Source organism: Syngnathoides biaculeatus, chromosome 5, assembly GCF_019802595.1.
Source record: "Syngnathoides biaculeatus isolate LvHL_M chromosome 5, ASM1980259v1, whole genome shotgun sequence".
NCBI classification, from domain to species: Eukaryota; Metazoa; Chordata; class Actinopteri; order Syngnathiformes; family Syngnathidae; genus Syngnathoides; species Syngnathoides biaculeatus.
Genome location: NC_084644.1, coordinates 29,569,078 through 29,588,544, shown reverse-complemented (window position 1 = coordinate 29,588,544; position 19,467 = coordinate 29,569,078). Strand labels below are relative to the sequence as shown.

The window sequence follows — 19,467 nt, the reverse complement described above, 5'->3', positions numbered from 1 at the left end:
ATTAAGGCCTTGCTAATTGTTATTTTAGGCCTTTGAGGGACACCTGGAATAGAGGACTGATGTGATGAAATTGTGAGTACTAGATAACAAAAATAAAAATAAAATGAACAGAATGCACACTGGAAGGTAATCTGTGCTTCCCCTCCCAAACATTAATATTCACCATTTTGCTTTTTCCTTGCTTCAAATGTGTTTTTTCTTTGTGATGCCAACAGAAGGGTACGCTGGGTCACAGCAGATTTAAGGAAGCCAATTTGATTACTTTTTAAGCCCTTTTTAACCCACACCTATCACATTTAAGACTTCATGTAAATAAAACCATTAAGAGCACCAAACATCTATTTTTGCTAGCATTTGTGACAGTGATAAACAGCAGATTTAAGAAGTAAGCTACAGTTTTAATGATAATGTAGGCCTTCATTCACGATATTTTCATTTTTTTAAAAACACCAGATAGATGTAATGAACTTGAAATGAAATTGATTGTGAGGGTGCCAGTTAAATGAGCAAGAGACCAGGCAGGGAGGCTAAAGCGTTGACTCGAAATGTCATGGAAACAACTCGGAATGTTCAGCCCATGTTTTATCAGGCTCTGAATCCAATATTCCACCTCCTTGCTCTGTCTACTTACCCTTCTATTCATTTCGGACAGACATGAAGCATCACTCAGTGTTGACCTCCAAATAAAGAAGCTTCCAAAAAGAGGTGGTGCAGAGGGATTAGATGTTTACTGATTTCTCCCCTCTCGGTAAAGACAACACAGGGTGATGACTTGGATAAAAGTTGCTTGCACAGGCGACATCGGGTCCTGAGTATGGAAGGAAGCTCGAAGGGCGTTGCGGTTGTGCACCGAGTCCAAAGGAAAAGGTTACCTTGCTGATTGGACGCCGATGAACCAAGTTGGCGGCCTTAGCGTTCTATTTGGAAAAAACTTGAGCAAGAAAGTTCAAAAGTACGGTAAGCCATTTGTGATGGGGGGCGAAACACTAGGGACATCTATCAGCGTTAAAATCTTCGCAAGCTGCTCCGTCTGGGGAATAGTAATGGCGAGGCGATGAGGTGGCAGCTATTAAGCGTGCGGCCATGTTAGAGACAGCCTGTCTACCGGCATGCAAGGTTTCGCCAATGTGCAATTAAACAAATGGATAATGAGAAGGAGGCCTTCAATTACCAGGTGATGTCTGCAAGTGGACCAATAAATCACTGAATCTCCTATCTTCTGTTCTTCATGAGGATACGACATGAACTGGATTCATATTTAGTCACATCGCTTGGTAGGATGAACCCAATTTCAGGTATCAGGTCACTACCAAGGGCGGAGAATGTGGGGCAGTGTGTGTTTGGGGGTAGGTGTCAGGAGGATTGGGGAGGGAGAGCAGGGGTTGCATTGGGTCCTTGTGCCATCCTGTGGGTGGCCAGTTGCTGGGGCACCTCGATGGGGCCAGCGGACGGTCCTGGGTCCCACGGAAAACGACGTTTCCCATCCACCAGGCTGCTCTCGGGTGAACCCCTTGGCCCGAAGCCGCTTCCCGACTGTTAGCATGTGGTCTTCAACCTCCGCAGTGCAGGCCCAGCAATCACAGGACACGTCTGTCAGTTATTTTGCACGCAAAACAATGTTAAATCACTGGCATATGTCCCCAGGTTCACACCCCAGGGAGTCTTTCTCTGGGTGTGGGGCCACTCATTGCGATAAATAATTTAGGTACATGGGAAGTGCTTGTGTATCCACTCACTCACACTCTTATCTTATAGATTTTTAGCATTTACATAGTCAATCCACCTCACTTGAGTTGTACAGCCGGGTTCACAACCCTTTTCATGCATGCCTCTCCTCCTGTCCTGTCTTGTCCTTTCCTCACGGAGTGTAGCACTACACCCCCATGCAACACTCATATCTGTTTCATTGTTGCAGACTGTCACGATTTATTTTACCATCCTGTTTACAATTCATGCTTTGTCCTTCGTCTTCATCTCCCCCCTGCCTCCAGAAACAGTTCTGTTGAACTGATTGATTCTGTTTCTCAATAAACTTTAATAATTATACTCAGAAACCACAATAGACGTTTAAAAGTGCCACTGTGACACACCAAAATTGCTCCACCATAAAACGGATACAGAAGCTCCAATCTGCTTGACCGAACAGCCGAGCAGAACAAATATAAATGAATAAAAAAAGAATGTACCCTGTCATCCATGTGTGGTCCTGATGTCAAAAGTCCTATCCTAAACACAATTGTTGTTGGACAATTTAAGTTAATTTAAAGGTTAATTTTAAATAATAACGGGGCATTTGGGCTTGTAAGAAATGTTTAACGAAACAATGTTAAATTCAGAGCGGATTCATTTGACTTTCATTATTTCCTATAGAAAACTAATTAACATTAGACAACAATCATTTTGTTTATATTTGTATTGTTTTTGTCACATGGTAGCTCGTAATGCGGAGCGTCTCAGCCGGGCGCGAATGGCTTTATGCCCCCCTGCTGTGTCTCATCCAGACATACAGTATTCCAATGCCCTTGCAGCGGGGATGGCATGGGATGACAACAGTCTTATCAATGGAACAAGTGGTCCAAAAACAATTACAAATCACATAAGACGCTAGGGGGCAGATTAGGAGTGAATCCCAGAAAAACACATCAGCGGCACTAAATGCTGCAGTGAGGAACTTTCAGCCTCGTCTGAGTAATAGAGCCATAAAATCCTCGAGGGGAATAAAAAAGATCTCACAATGAGCTGTGAGATTCTCTCAGTCATGACTTTGGCCCAGTTGCAAAATGCTCCGATTTGTTTATGGGGCTTTTTTGAGGCAGACTGTCAGGATCCTTTCAGATGCCTTCAATTGATGGTGAAAATCCTCGAACATGATGACGTCCATTGAGTTGACTGACAAGCTGGAACGAAAGCAGTATTCATGCACACACTCATTTTTGAAGAACTGTTTTGTTTTTTTTTGTTTGTTTTTTTTTTAAATACGTGAAAGTCTAAAACACATGAAAAGGGGAAAAAATTTGCCATGCATGTTCTTGCTGCTCTACAATGTGAAGTGTAGCAAACGCCCAGAAGGATTTACGGTCATGACTATTGAACAGGTTTAACATTTACAATTGTCTACACTGATCCAAGCATATCGCAGAGCAAAAAAAAAAAAAACAACAACACAATTAAGACACCTCACACCAGTCGGAGAGAAAATAGATCAATAAATAACTAATTAAAATCACAGATTTATTTTTTTTAGATTTGGGAGGAAATCTCACTTTTAACACATCACAGAATAATCACTCATGATCTTTCAGAAACAAAATTCTCAACACAGACCACATCAGAGGATCATCACGCAAGATCTTTCAGATCGCAGAAGAAAAATCACTCTTGACATACACCACACCACAACACATTTACACAAGAGGGAGAATAAAACAAATCAATCTTAAGGCACCCCACACCAGAGGATAATCACTCAACGTTTTTCTAGGTAGGAAAATTCCATTTGGACACACACCACGCTATGGGATAATCACTCGTGTCCTTTCAGTTCAGTTAGGAAAAGAAAATAGCATATCACAGCATATTTGCTAAGGATGTATCATATCAGGATGAAAACTGACTTTGAAAAGATGCCTCACCCCACAGGATAATGGTTTAGTATCTTTTAAAATGGGAAGGTGGGGAACTCACTCCGACATCATTCAACACAAGACAATCATCCAGCCACCATTCATCTGCTTTTTGTACCACTTATCCTCATTCGGGTTGCGGGTGCACTGGATCCCATGCCAGCTTTGTTCAGGTGAGAGGCGGGATGCACCCTGAACAGCCCGCCAGCCAATCGCAGGGCACGATCAACCATTCATTCTCACATTCACACTTACAGGGAATTTCGATTAAACTCCCACGCATGTTTTGGGGATGTGGGATGAAACCAGATTAAGTAAACTCCAAAACAGGTGGGGCTGGATTTGAGCCCCGCTCCTCAGAACTGTGAGCCAGATGTGCTTGCCAGTCATCTACCGCGCTGCCACAAAACAATCAGTCATCATAACTTTTCTTTGATCACGAGGAAGACAAGTTAGAAAAAGTTGGCCCATCCATCCTACTGTTTTCTGGGCGGCTTATTCTCACAAGCGTCATGAGAGTGCTTATCATCGGACAGGAGGGGGTTTACACCGTGAACTGGTTGCCAGCCAATCGCAGGGCACATAGAGACATGCAACAGTCGCATTCACAATCGCATCAAGCGGCAATTTAGTCTCCACCTAATGTTGCATGTTTTTGACCCACCTGTCTGTAATGTGCGTGTGTACCTTGCTTTAACGGCAAGAAAAAAACAATTGAGTATTCCTATCGAGTTATCGTATCATGTTGTTGCCTTGAACTAGCAAGCAGGGGGGCAGTGGAGGCTCAGAGCTGAAGAAGCCTTGCCCATTTTAATTAAATTGTTGACAAGTTTATTTGTGGGCAAATTATCCCTCCAAGGTTTGGATCAAAGGATAAACCTTGGCTGGCGCTGAAGAATGCCAGCGCATAAGGAACAAAAGGCAGCTGCTCGGTAGCAGGCCAAGCACGGAGTGGAGAGGAAAGTGAACGGAAGGCAATTTTTAACTCTTGTGATGAAATCTGACAAGCTTCGAACGCAGCAAGTCACCACAGACAAACGTTGGCGTAAGGACTCCTCGGTGACGGCAAAGAAAATGCATCAAAGCCTGTTGCTGAGCCTTCCATATTTCCACAAATAATGGCCGTGGCTCTCTTATCTGCGCTGCTCCAATTACCTGCAAGGCACTTCATCCGGTGAAGAAATAAGGCTCTCCTCATTTGATCTCTGTTGCTAACCAAAACAGCAGCATCGCCGCACTAGATCGGGTTAGAGAGTGTGGATTCTCACCGCATGTAAGTGAGTTTTGACGCACAGGATTAAAGATGGGCTCACGTTATGTAGCAATTGCGTGGGTATTCCCGAAAGCAAGTCAGGTGAACATTTGGAGAAAATTAACAATCACCATGGTGACAGACTGCAAACCTAACTAACCCGTTCTCTGGCGACTTTTCTAAATTAACCCTGACTTTATATCTGTCAGCAAACACAGGTTGTCCGCTCCTCCGCTATCCCATTGATAGTGAGGTGCAGCTAAATCTGAAATGACAAACTAGTATTCACTGAATAGCTGTTAATCAAAAACAGTCATGTATCTCTGGAACATTCTCCCGCCATCGCTAATCTCAGACTCTGCAGACACACTGTGATGAATTGTCAAGTCATATGAATCAAATCAAAGAGAGGTCCATTCACGGCCTGGCAAAATGTTCCTCGCCTGTGTGAATTACGTTTTTATGTCATTTTAAACTGCTTCTAGTAGGCTTTTTCGACACCGGATTGCAGTTAAATGAAAATTAGATGATATTCAATACAGTGCCTTTTGAAATATACGCTTCCATAAAAAGTGTGCTTGGGTTCTTAGGCAGTTTATTGCATAGTTGTGAATAGAAACTTTTGCATTCGTATAGCAATTTGCTCCCTTGGCGCTTCTTTTTCCTTTGCTGAGGTAGCAGTGCCTTTTTTTGTTTTTTTTCCTTTTTGTTTTTTACAAAACATACATTTTTACCATCAAATTACACGAGCGTTAGCTTTTCCAGTTTCAAGAAGCCCTGTAAGTATCTCAACATTTTTCTGTCACCATGGTAAATGGAGATTTCTTTTTGTTGTGGTCATGCATGCATTTTTGATTTCAGAGGAAGTCAAATCAGAGCTTAGGTTTACATAAGGTGTACGTTGAATCTAATTTCTGGAATAGTCCACAGTAGTATTTGAAATGGGGTCACTCGCCAACGTTGTTTGTCCGTGTTTACTTTCTGGCCCAGTGTTACTATAACACCCTACTTTGCGTCTGCCACCGTTTCTTCTGAAATCCATTCTCAACAGTTGGGCCCAAATTTCCCATTCAAAAGCCAATAATTTACATCCCGACTCCCATACAAAACCATTTCACAAAAGGTTTTTTTTTTTTTTTTTGTCACTGCCACCACTCCCAGAAAGGCCTTTACACATATCATCCATTGCATAATATCTGAATCGAGTCTGCCTGTTTTTAACACCAGTTTATCTCAACCTGACCTGAATTTAACAGTCCATGATGCATTACAAATAAACCCTCGCCCCCAGATCTGCAGTGAAGTAAAGTATCTGTTTTTCCAAAGAGCCACTGTATATCCACGCATATATCTGCATGGTCCAATTCCTCCATGTTTTTGTAGAACCGTTGCACATGGGTACACCGTGTACCCACCATAATTGGTATTCAAATCTCATCACACAGAAAGTGCAGTGCTCGGCCCAAACATAATGACAAACTGTGGGGTTTGGAGCTCAAAACGGATGGTTCTCATTGTACCCATTCAAACAAACAATTGGAGGTGATTTAATGCGTACAACGATAAGCCAGGTGCTAATGGAGGCATGAAATGGTGGCAAGGAGGTGGGGGAATACAGATGTGGATGTGGAGGGGTTGAAGCTGTGAGAAGAGGAGGTGGAGTCAGTGGCATTTGTTTTTGCTGCGGGGGTCCAAAACTTTGGCCTAAGGCTTTCCAGTGCGTGTTCGTATCTGTGTGCGTGTGTGCTTCAGGCCTGCCCGTTAGGTACACTGTGAAGTCACAGTGCTGACTCCATCTTTCCGCCCCTCCTTGCCTCCACAACACAACTTTCTCCTGCCGTTGCAACTTCCCAGTCCACAAAACCGATTAAACGGGAACTCTTAATCTGCCTCTTAATCAATCAGGGGCCTGACTAAAACCCGTTAGTGGTAATCGTAATTAACATCGTGGCAAGAATTTGGGGGAGGTACTTAGCGAGTTTGGAGTGCATGGGTATCTTTTGAATGATATCTAATTATACTTTTCCAATCATTTTTGGCATGTAAAAGAGAAACAAACAAAAATAAATGACACATTCTTTACATTTTATTTCAATATTTGAGTATACGATTTCTCCATTGTTACACTGTACACTCCCCACACCTTGTTTACGACTACTACTACATCATTGCAGTCAGGTGCGTCCTCACAATTCCAAAATTAATGCTGAAATTAAAAAATACCAGAGCATTCAAGTTAGTCATATAGATTATAATGCTATCATTTACAACCCACTCTAAATTCAACACAAACACGTACACAAAAAAAATGCTAATTTATTCCGCTGTCACAGGTTCATTGCCAGGACATGTCACCAAAACCAGTCAACCACATCTGACAATATCTGTGCTCACGTTCACCCGCCAACAGACAAAAAGCCTTGAAAATATTTTCACAAAGGCCAAAAAAAAAAAAAAAAAACGGTGGTCATCTTCCCAAACCGTTCCTCAAAAAGGTCCTAGACTGTCAATTCCTCGCGGATTTGAAAATAGCGCTGGATGTTCGCCCAGCCGAGCTGCCAAGTCAACAAACGGCTTGCTCACAGATGCATTTTCAAAAATAGGCAGAGAGAAAAAGATTTACTTGCTGTTTTAATTTCACACTTAATGGGGAGCCAAACACTCCAGGGCCCAAATTATTTGTGTACAAGCAATTAAAAAGTAGATTTCCATAATACTGGATGTCCCCTTAAGCAGCAGTGTTCCGGGACCTGTTTCTTTTGATCTACCAAATTAAGGAAACTGGCATTATTTTTATGTGTCTACTGTATCTGAACATAGCAGAGGCAAAGGCTTGATTTTTAAGGACCCGGCATCCTCATTTCAAGCCATGTTCACTCCCTGTAGGTGCGGGTATGTATTGTGCATTGTGGGCTTGAACAATCTGCCGTCCATGCCTACCCATCTTTGTGTCCATCCGACTCGCCGTACCCAACCCCGTCACCATCTTTTTCCAGACTCTCCTCAAGACCGCTTCTGCTGATTTCCTCTCAAAACTACAGCCATGACCACACAATATGAATGCATATAATGCACAAAGCACCTGCGTTTATGACCCCCCTCCTTCCAATCGTAGAACCTTTCCATCCCCATGTCTCTCCTGGCCCCTGCCAGTAGGTAGATTAATGACAGTGATGAGCGAGCATACTCCCAGCAGAGGTTGCCCGCAGTTGACGCAAAGAAAAAAAGACCCCCCTGTAAGCGACGCTGTCCGTATTTAAATGCAACGCGTGGGCAATTTCGTAAAGATGTGCCTAGACACATGCACCTCTTACACAACACGCATGCATATAAATCCTCACACATACACACACGGAAGGGATCAATCAATACACAAGCTATAATAAGGTGAGCTTGGCATCATAGCAGCTGATGTCAGAGCAGTGTCGCTCTCCCCAATGCACAACACAACAGCAGCACTGCAACAGGGTGACAAAAAGGAACCTCAAACATTTGATCACATCAGGTAAAAAAAAAAAAAAAAAAAAAATGTTGCAACTCTAATTACTGGAAAACATGTCAGGCATAAGGTATCCTTTTTCTTGGAGACGTGAAGCATGAACTGCTGACCCAATTGCCACTCTGTTGGCAACCAAAACAGCAGCACCTACCAAGACACAATAAACAGTACGCATGTGGCCACTGAAAGCCTTCGCTTACATCTTACATTACACGGAGATGACACTTTTGGGAACAATTACCATTCCACTCTCCTCGACTAAGAGATGTGGCCGCTCCACAAAGTTATGAGCTAAACTCGCTTTTTTTTTTCTGTCCACTTTGCCTCATTGCACCATGTTAGTCATGTTTTGGGGTGTACAGGACGTTGGCTTCATTTGAATTATTGTTTAATATACCCTAATAAACTGCTCTCCTAATCTGCGGTGGAGCAAATAGAAACCCCACCGGGCAGTTTATCATTTCAGGAACACCAAAACAGCATGAGAAGCCTACAGAGAGCTCCTGTAGTTTGCACATATTAATAAAACGCGGGTAGTACATACAGTATATGAATAAAGTATCTATCTGAGAAAAATTACCAATTACGTGAATATTTGTATGAAAAACATCTTCAGGAAGGTCTGAGCTGTAAATATGAACCCGGCACGCTAATGGCAATTTTCTAATACAAACCAAATATATAGAATATTAATCTTTTTTTGGGGGGGGTTGGGGGGGGCTAAATCTACCTGTAATCTGATTATCTGGGGGCGTTCTGTAACTGTAGCAGAATACAGTGTTTTTCCTAATACCAGAACATACCAATAATGAAATACGTTTTCTCAACAGATAATGACTTTATTTTTCTTTGAAAAAAAAAAAACATTTTACTTATTTTCAGTATGAAATCTCCACAGAGGAAGGTCTGAGTCTACAAAAGGAACCCAGGAGGTTTTGGCTGTGAGGCGGACGTGAGAAATAAAAACAAATCTGATCCAAACAAAATAAAGATAGCCCGAAGTGGTCTTGCCTTGGCTGTTGTTTTACCAAATTTGAAATATACAGCCCACCCTCCACCCCCGCATGACTGCAATGTGCTATGGGTGCCTCTTCAAGCTTCCCGTGTACATAGTAAAAACCTGAAAAGGGCTTCTTAATTGACTCTTGGTTACTATCAAGATACATATTTTTGCAAGCTGCAAACTACACGAAAGTACACGTCCTAAGCACAACCCAAGCATGCCATCAATGCAGAACAATTAAGAGGAGAACCAGAAAGTACGGCCGTAACTGAGCGTGGTCCTGGGAACGCAGTACTGTACGCAGAGCACCCCCTTATTCTTCCTTGCATGCATGCATGGCCGAGTTGAGGGTGCACACTTCTATTGTAGTGAGAAACGGGGTGCATTGGACCTGAACGTCCGGAGTGACGGGTCCACGTTCACTTTTCTTTTCCTGATTAGCCGTGTAATTAGTACGAGTAAGCAAAACAGACGCGGCGCATTCCTGTCCAGGCAAGTCAGAAAAAAGTGAAAGTGACAGCGCGGGTTGAGGGTTCCTCAACGTTTCCGAGCAGCAAAACTTGCACGGGGAGCAGAAAAGCAATAATTTTTTTTTATTTTTATTTTTTTTAAAAGCAGCGTCTTACCGGTGTGAGCCAGGCTAATGACGGCGATGGCGACGAGGGGGACACGGTAGTTCCACACGGACGCGAGCGCCATGGTCGAGTATTCCTCTCGTCTCCTTCACCTTCTGCTTCTCGGCTGCGTGGAGTAGTAATTCCTCTTGGGATTTTGTTTTGGGTTTTTTTTTTGTTTTGTTTTTTTGCAGGACGGTGGAGGCGTCACTCGCTCGCTCACACAAACCGACAACACGCGCCCGCTCGCTCACTCGCTCGCTCACTCACTCTCTCCAGCTGGCGCGCACTCCCGGTGAGCCCGAGTCTGTGCGTGCGTATGTGGCGCGCGCGTCCGCGTGAGTCCTTTCTGACAGTTCCGCACACCCACGCCCACTTTTTCTATCACGCTCATGCAAAGGTGAGATCGCGACTACGTGGGACGGCTCGGGCCGGTTTTTCCTGGTGATGACTTTTAAGAACTACGCGAGGGTGGAGGGGGTGTGGGGTTTTGATTGGCATCCGTCCCCAAAACGTTCGTGTTACGACGAAAATGTGATTGCTAAAGTGTTGGGAGTGAAACAAATTATAGTTGCAGGAGGTGTTTTTTGTTGTTGTTGTTTATTTGTTCGCAAAATATCCGATTAAAAAACTGCACAGGGCTTGGAAGAAGTCATGACGTCATGGTTCGAACCTTCTGTCTGGTCATGGCCAACGAAGTGCCTCAGCAAAAAGTGATCGTCCCTGATGAAAACATTGTTTGTCATTCTTCTATTTATCTCTCTGTGTGTATATATATTTTTATCAGATTTTTCGCCAACACTTTTGGAAGCAGCATTTTTTTTTAAACCTGTATCTTTGGCGCCCTCCACAGGGGACCGTTGAGTTTCTTCAATTTGGACAGAACTGTACAGGGAGTCCTCGCTTCCCGACTCGGATTGCGACGTAATTCGAATTTATAGGCGAAAAAAAAACAATGCACTAAAAAAAAAAAAAAAAAATACAATTACAACAATGACATTTTATTTTAAATTATGTTGATAGTCGCAAAATGTCATACCTTAACCCTTTTTTAGTCTCTCCTAAATCAACAAATCCTGTCAGATGGGTTTACGAGTTTGATTTGCTCAATTTGCTCATTTTTGCCATTAAAGTGTCTTTACATCCACTAATCCTTTCAATCCCACATAAAAAAAAACGTTTGTGTTGTTTTTTTTGTGTGTGTCTGAAGAAAATAGCAGCCAAAACATTAAAACATCCATCCATTTTCCAAGCCGCTTATCCTCACAAGGGTAGCAGAATAATAAAACAATGCAAAGAAATAAACTGGGTATATAAATGTGATTACTGTACATACTGTAGTATTTGCGTGTTCAGTGAGTGATATCAGAAGCTGGAGTCAGGTTGGCCAATTGCGGTCTGTGTGTGAGCATTTGGGTGTGAGTCGTGGCTGTCAGCAGCTCCTTGCAACTGTCACATTTGAAAAGACGGATCAGGATGCATTACATTACCTCCATCCATTTTCTTTACTGCTTATCCTCACGAGGGTTACGGGTGTCAATGGGCAGGAGGCGGGAGACACCCTAAAGTGCTTCCCAGCCAATCGCAGGGTACATCGAGACTAACAGCCACACTCACACATAGGGGCAATTTAAGGTCTCCAATTAATGTTGCATGTTTTGGGGATGTGGGAGGAAAGTGCAGTACCCGGAGAAAATCCACACAGGCACGGGGAGAACATGCAAACTCCACACTGGTGTGGCCAGGATCGAACCCGGGTCCTCAGAACTGAGCCCAATGCTTTACCAGCTGATCCACCGTGTCGCCTCCATTACATTACCTTTACGGCTCTATTTTTTTCCCCACATCACTCAATGGTTGGTGTATCTGAAACTTAGTTGAACCTCAGATTTTGGCTAGCAACACACACCCATCCAATTTACATTTATCCTCACAAGGGTCGCAGGTATGCTGGAACCTAATCCCAGCTAACTGCAGCGATGAGATGGGTTCAACCCTAACTGGTTCCCAGCCAATCGCAGGGGGGCACATATAAACAATCACACACAGCTATGGACAATTTGGTCTTTAATTAGCGTACTGTGGTGTTTACATAATTCACCCGCGGGACCTCGAGTTGGGGTGCGGGGTTCCGCACGGACTGTTTTTGTTGTTGCGCTTCCGGAGTAAAGGTTAACAGAGTTCCCGCCGTTATGCGAGTAGTTTGGTGATGTCGAACAATAAAGCAAGTTCTTTTCCTGTGTCCGACACTCCTTTTCTCCGGCGCTACACTGGTGACCCCGACGTCAGTCCCGGCGTTTTCGAGACGAAACGAAACGAAACGAACATGGCAACCACCATCCTCAAATTGCCGGAGTTTTGGGAGACGTCCGCGGCAGCGTGGTTCGCACAGACGGAGGCTCAGTTCGCCCTCCACGGGATCTCAGATGATTCCACGCGTTACTACCACGTTGTCTCAGCACTCGGGAGCTCAACGGCGGCCAGAGCAGTGAACTTCATCACCTCTCCCCCGGCCCGAGATAAGTATGCTGGGATCAAGGCTCACCTTCTCAAGGTTTTTGAGCTTTCACGGCCCGAACGTGCCCGACGTCTGTTGGCTATTAATGGACTGGGGGACAGCAAACCTTCCGAACTCATGGAAATGATGCTAAACCTGCTGGGCACGGAAGAGCCCAATTTCATTTTCATGGAACTGTTTCTCAGGCATATGCCACCGCATGTTCAGACGGCGCTCGCGAACAGTACTGTCACTGAGCCCCGGGCCCTGACCGAGGAGGCCGACCGTTTCTTCCTGGCAACCCAGCGCTTCTCCCCTGAGACGCTGGCCGCGACGCGCAGTTACTCACCTTCGGGCGCGGGGGTGGCATCCAGCATGGGCCCCTTCGGCACCGACGGCCGTGCTGGCACAGGCTTGTGCTACTTCCATGCCCGTTTCGGTGCGAAAGCGAAGAGGTGCCGCGCCCCTTGCAACTACGACGCGTCGGGAAACGCCAAAGCCCACGCTTCGCAGCGGCCGTGAGCGTGGGCGCGAAGAGCCGGCTGCTGTTCGTCAAGGACAACCTTTCCGGGCGCAAATTCCTTTGCGACACTGGCGCCCAGAGGAGCGTCCTGATGGCCACTGCGGAGGACGCCGCTGGCGGGACTCATGGGCCACCCCTACTGTCCGCTAATGGCTCCCCTATCCGCTCTTATGGCATGAGGAATGTGGACTTGTGTTTCGGGAGTCAGCGCTTCACATGGGACTTTGTCACTGCGGATGTCTCATTCCCTCTCCTCGGCGCTGATTTTTTTTGTGCCCACGGGCTGCTGGTGGATGTTAAGAGGGGCCGTCTGGTGGATGCACTGACTTTTTCCACGGTCGCCTGCGTCCGCAATGAGGCGACTTATGGTGGTCTCTCCAGTTCGCTATCGGACGGCACCAAGTACCAACTCCTTCTTGGTGAGTTCCCTGGCTTGACACGGCCCACTTTCTCCTCTGCCACGACTAAACATGGGGTTGAGCACCACATTGAGACCAAAGGCCCCCCGATCCACGCGAGGGCCCGACGGCTTGATCCCGAGAAGCTAGCAGTCGCTAAGTCCGAGTTTGCCAACATGGAGCGTCTGGGCATCGTCCGCCGCTCGGACAGCCCGTGGGCCTCGCCACTACACATCGTCCCTAAACCGAGTGGTGGGTGGCGACTGTGTGTGACTACCGCCGCCTTAACGACGCCACTACGCCCGACCGCTACCCTGTTCCACACATTCAGGACTTCTCAGCCCACCTGGCAGGCAAAATCTTGTTCTCCCAGGTCGACCTGGTGCGCGGGTATCACCAGGTTCCCGTGCACCCCTCAGACGTTCCCAAGACAGCTGTAATCACTCCGTTTGGACTGTTCGAGTTTCTGAGGATGCCGTTTGGTCTTAAAAACGCGGCACAATCTTTCCAGCGTTTAATGGATTCTGTGCTCAGGGACTTGCCATTTGTGTTCGTCTATTTGGATGACATCCTCATCGCCAGCTCCTCGGAGGATGAACATCTGATGCACCTCCGCGACCTCTTCGCAAGACTTGAGCAGCATGGCCTGATCATCAACCCGGCGAAGTGTGTTTTCGGGGTGCCCTCTATCCAGTTCCTCGGGCACCTCATAGACAAGAACGGCGCCGCCCCCCTTCCGGCAAAGGTGGAGGCCGTCTCCGCTTTTCCCCGACCTCGCTCGGCTCGGGGCCTCCGGGAGTTCCTGGGGATGGTGACTTTCTACCACCGGTTCATCCGCCGGGCGGCCCACATCATGCGCCCGCTCTATGAGGCTCTTAAAGACAAGGCCCCCAACCGGGACGTTGAATGGACGGCCGAGAGGATGGAAGCCTTCGAGGCTACGAAGGCCGCACTGAGTCGTGCCGCTATGCTGGCCCACCCGACTCACGGGGCCCCTGTCGCTCTCACTACCGACGCATCGGACTACGCTGTTGGAGCCGTATTCGAACAGTGGGTCGGCGGCGCCTGGCAACCGCTTGCCTTTTTCAGCCGTCAGCTGGTCCCCAGGGAGCGCAAATACAGCACGTTCGATAGAGATCTCCTCGGCCTCTGGCTGGCGATCCGCCACTTCCGCTCCCTATTGGAAGGCCGTGAGTTCACGGCATATGTGGACCATAAACCCCTCACTTTCGCCATGTCCAAGGTGGCCGAGCCGTGGTCCGCCCGCCAGCAATGCCAACTGTCGTTCATCTCTGAGTACACTACGGACATCCAACACATCGCCGGCAAATCCAATGTGGTCGCGGACTGCCTCTCCAGGGCGATCGTCGGCACTGTGCATCTGGGTCTCGACTACTCCCGCATGAGCGCAGACCAGGCCTCGGACCACGGGGTGCAGGCCCTCAAGACTTCTGACACGGGTTTGCGCCTGGAGGAAGTCGCGCTTGGTGACTCGGGCGTCAGGTTGCTGTGCGACCTCTCGGCTGACCAGCCTCGGCCGCTGGTCCCTGCAAACTGGCGGGGAGCTGTTTTCGAGGCGGTCCACAACCTCTCCCACCCCGGAAGGAAACCGTCCGTGAGGCTGGTGGCCCAGAAGTTCGTGTGGCGCGGTCTCAAGAAAGATGTGCAGGCCTGGGTCGACTCATGCGTGGCCTGTCAGCGGGCTAAGGTGCATCGCCACACAAAAGCCCCCTTGGAGCCCTTCGCTGTCCCCGAGAGGAGGTTTGACCACGTCAACGTCGACTTGGTAGGTCCACTTCCTCCCTCGCACGGATTCACCTACTTGCTCACCATGGTGGACAGGACGACCCGCTGGCCCGAAGCCGTTCCCCTCTCCTCGACAACGTCGTCAGACGTGGCCCGGGCGTTCATCGGCACGTGGGTTGCACGCTTCGGGACACCGTGCGACCTTTCCTCAGATCGTGGCCCTCAGTTTACCTCTGAACTCTGGAACACAGTCGCTGAGAGTTTGGGGGTCAAGCTGCACCGCACTACCGCCTATTACCCCCAGGCGAACGGTCTTTGCGAGCGGTTCCACCGCTCCATGAAAGCAGCCCTGCGTGCCGGCTTGACGGACGGCAACTGGTTGGATAAGCTCCCGTGGGTCATGCTCGGCCTCAGGTGCGCCCCCAAGGAGGACCTGTTGTCCTCATCCGCCGAACTCGTCTACGGCCAGCCACTGCGGGTCCCCGGCGAATTCATCCCGGACGCCACAGAGCCCTGGTCCGCAGCCAGGCAACGGTCCTCCCTGCTGGAGGCCGCAAAAGGGTTCGCGCCGGTTCCCACGTCGCAACATGGCACCCCAGCTGCCCGGCTGCCCCGTCACCTGCGCTCTGCGGATTTTGTGTTTGTTCGTCATGACGCCCACCGTGGACCTCTCCGCCCCCCATAAAACGGGCCGTTCAGGGTCCTGGAGCACGGGGATAAGAGCCTGCTCGTGAAGATTGGCGGCAGACCCGAGACTGTTTCCGTGGACAGGGTCAAACCCGCGCACCTGGACATTGCCCAGCCTTTGGGGTTGGCCCTCCCCCCGCGCCGGGGTCGTCCCCCTTTGCCCTGTGCCCCTGCGCCTGCCGGGGTACCCTTGACCCCGCCTGAGCCCTTGTCCCGTGACTCAATGGACAGTGCGGCCCCGCCCCCCTCGGCCCCTACAGTGCAAACCCGCCGGGGTCGGGTCATCATCCCTCCACGGCACAAGGATTTTGACTATGGGTGAATTCTGGGGGGGCTTGTGTGGTGTTTACATAATTCACCCGCGGGACCTCGAGTTGGGGTGCGGGGTTCCGCACGGACTGTTTTTGTTGTTGCGCTTCCGGAGGAAAGGTTAACAGAGTTCCCGCCGTTATGCGAGTAGTTTGGTGATGTCGAACAATAAAGCAAGTTCTGTTTCTGTGTCCGACACTCCGCCTCCGACTCCTTTTCTCCGGCGCTACACCATGCATGTGTTTCAGATGTGGGAGGGAACTGGAGCACCCTGAGAAAACCTGCACAGGCGAACATGTAAACTCCACACAGGCAAGGCTGGATTTAAACCTGGGTCCTCAGAACTGTGAGGTAGATCTGCTAACCAGTTGCGCACCGTGCGACCACATAGCGACACAAGCAAAAATACATAAAATAAAGAAAAAAATTTGGAAAGTCCCAAAAAATTAAGTGACGCAAATAACGGACATGGAGGAGTCTGTGTTTAAGTGTCTGGGTATGCTGTTAGCTCTGGTAAGCCAGTGGTCATTCCCCAGATGGTTCTGTGATGTTTCCAAATGAATGACCAATCAAAAGTGTTGAAAAGGGCTTTGTTGTCTGACAAAACAACAGGGATGGATGAGCAAAGATGCCATTTTTGGAGATGCAAAGCTTGCACAAATGGGCAGTGATTGTCTTTTTTTTGTTGCTTTATGAGTTGTTTTTTTTAGAAGGCAAAGCGAAACGTGGAGGATCCAAGTACAGGCAAGCAGGGAGGCAAAGCAGGCAACTCTAAAATATTGAACTCCAAAACAAAGAAGACAAGAATCGTGATAAAAGCGAACAAAACAATGGGACTGAACAGATCGAGTAAGTCAGTTAAGACTTGAATAAACCTAAAACGGGAACCAAGACCTGACTATGAAATAACTGAGGAACAATACTGACAACTACGACAGCCGATAAAGACAATGAACCAAAACAGGGAACTAAATACAAACACATTGACAAAACGATGAGGCACACCTGGACAAGACAGGAAGGGCTGGAAGGAGCTGATTGGTCGACACAAGGTAGTGGGTTGACCAGAACAGGTGGACGAAATTACCAAATGAGCACACGAGACATGAACAACATGGGGAGCAGAAAACGTGAAACAAATTCAAACATAATCCAAACCAAAACACAGACCATGACAGCAATACATGAGGGCTGATGTAATAACTGTAAAGCGATGGCTGAACTATGAGTGGAGATATTGCTGGGCAAAACTATATGCTGGTGCCTTGGGATACTAGTGACCCAACTTGAGTTTTGCCAAATATCTCATTCAGCTGACATGTTAAAACAACTGCGCAACTTTGCCTAAAGTCTTTTAGCTCAATGCTAACAAACAAAAGGCCATAGACGTCTTCGTATTCGCTGAGAAACTCCTGCTATTAGGCAACATACTGTATTACATTAGTTGTGAAACTTTTCATTTTTGTGTGCACGATTCACACCTGGAGATGCAATAAATTCATCATGATTCACATCCTGATTCCTTCTTCGATTTAATGTTATACAATATATTTATATATAGTTTTTCTTACGAGCTGCCCTCGATTGTCACTCATATTGGTCCTTAAAGATCAAGTGTCATGAAATGGATGATTTTTAGTATGTAATTAATGAAAAAACAGCAGCCGGTATGGACCCATCTGTTTTTTCACCACAAAACATGATTTTGACGTATATGGCTTTTTGTAACTCCCGCCATGAAAATCCTCTTGAGGGATTTGTTTTCGAAAAGAAGCAGGAAGTGACGTTGGAGGCAGTAGTGCGCTAAAGCGGACTCGTTTCTTTCTATTAGTTTTACCTGCTGGAAGACAGCCCGTTGTTCCTTAGCCAAAATGCCGGCTCGTTGCATTGCTGGATATTGCTCGAACACTCAGGAGGATGGATTTACCGTTCATAAGTTTGCAAGAGACCCAGTTCGTCGTGAAAAATGGATTGCACGGTGCAAAGGACAAGAGCTTTGTGGGTTCCAAATGGGAGGTAGGTGTGTATACAGCTCCGGAAAAAAATAATACTTTGGGGGGGGGACCAGGTAATCCATCTCTCATAATGTAACAAAGGATCCGCGTACGTGTGACAGGGGCGCTAAATGTGTCGATGTGGATGTCGGGTGGCTTCTGCGTCAGGCTCGCCGGCGAAGGCTTCAGCGTCGTGCCTCGCAGACGAGCACACCTTTGGCCGGGATGGCTCATACATACTGTCTGGGAGTTTGCTGTTAGTTAGAAGTCAGCCGCATATCATCTAAATATGGCTCGAAACAATAGGGTAATATTGCCCCAGACACTTCACTCAATTCTGAGATGTTGTCTTCTTTGAAAAGAGCGTCCGTGTGCGAAGGGGCGTGTGCCATAGTAGGGGCCACAGCATGTTTTCAATGGCGAATGCCCGGGGTGACGTCACGGACAGTAAATGCAGCCAATATGGCGACCACTTGGATGTCGAAAGAGACTTCCGCAACTTTGCGCATGGATGACGCGCTCTCCGCTCATATTTATTTTTTTCATATGGACATTGAAGTGAAGAATGTTATGTGTATTTTTCATTTTAATATCTATTTTAGAATATTGATAAGGATGACACTTGAACTTGAAGTCGACCCCTCAAGGGAAATGTGTTATTGTCACTCCATCAGGAAGAGTAACACAAAAACAAAATCATGCTTTTCCTCCTTGTCAGGCTCGCTCCAAGTGTTTGCTCCGTTTTTGTCAGGGAGTCCTCCCCCCGTGCCCCCCAACTCTGAAAATCCTCCCCACCCGCAGCAGATGGGTCATTGTCAGAGAGTAATGAGTAGCAAACACCTGCTTCTCTGCGTTAAACTCCTCTCCTTCATTCCCAGCCGTTTGACACAACATATGCGGAGTACACATACAAAACAAAGTGACCGTGACCGCAGCAGCTTTGGCAGCGCCAGCGTGCCGTCACACGAGCCCCAAGTCTCCTGATGGGGTTCGATTCGGCGGAATGGCTTGGAAAGAGGGCCACTTAGGCAGGGGCCCAGAAACCATCTATGATGTCATCTCACTCGTCATACCAGATGGATTGTTTCATTTGGGAAAGAGTGAACATCCATCAAGGAAACGCTTTGGTGCTGCTCTTCTTTGCTCTTATTTAATGGAGTTGTCTGCAACACAGCAGTTTTCAAACTTTTTACACCTACTAGCACCTAAAAATATACTTTACTCTCAAAGTATCATCTCAAATAGTAGGCCTAACTGATTAATCCAATATCAAAATAGTTGTCGATTAACCGATTCATTGTTGAACTTCTAAAGTGAACCGT

General features: G+C 47.2%; 1 protein-coding gene across 3 annotated transcripts in view; it reads right to left on the bottom strand.

Moving 5' to 3' along the window:
* Positions 1 to 10,460, bottom strand: part of cadm4 (cell adhesion molecule 4) — a 248,717-nt gene extending 238,257 nt beyond the window's left edge. The window contains exon 1 of one of the 3 annotated variants that reach the window (XM_061820825.1): positions 10,004 to 10,460. In XM_061820825.1, coding sequence (XP_061676809.1) covers positions 10,004 to 10,076 — 73 coding nt within the window. In that variant the 5' untranslated portion in view covers positions 10,077 to 10,460. The remainder of the gene's footprint in view (positions 1 to 10,003) is intronic. The other 2 variants (XM_061820824.1, XM_061820827.1) reach the window with 2 other exon arrangements.
* Positions 10,461 to 19,467: the final 9,007 nt, after the last annotated feature.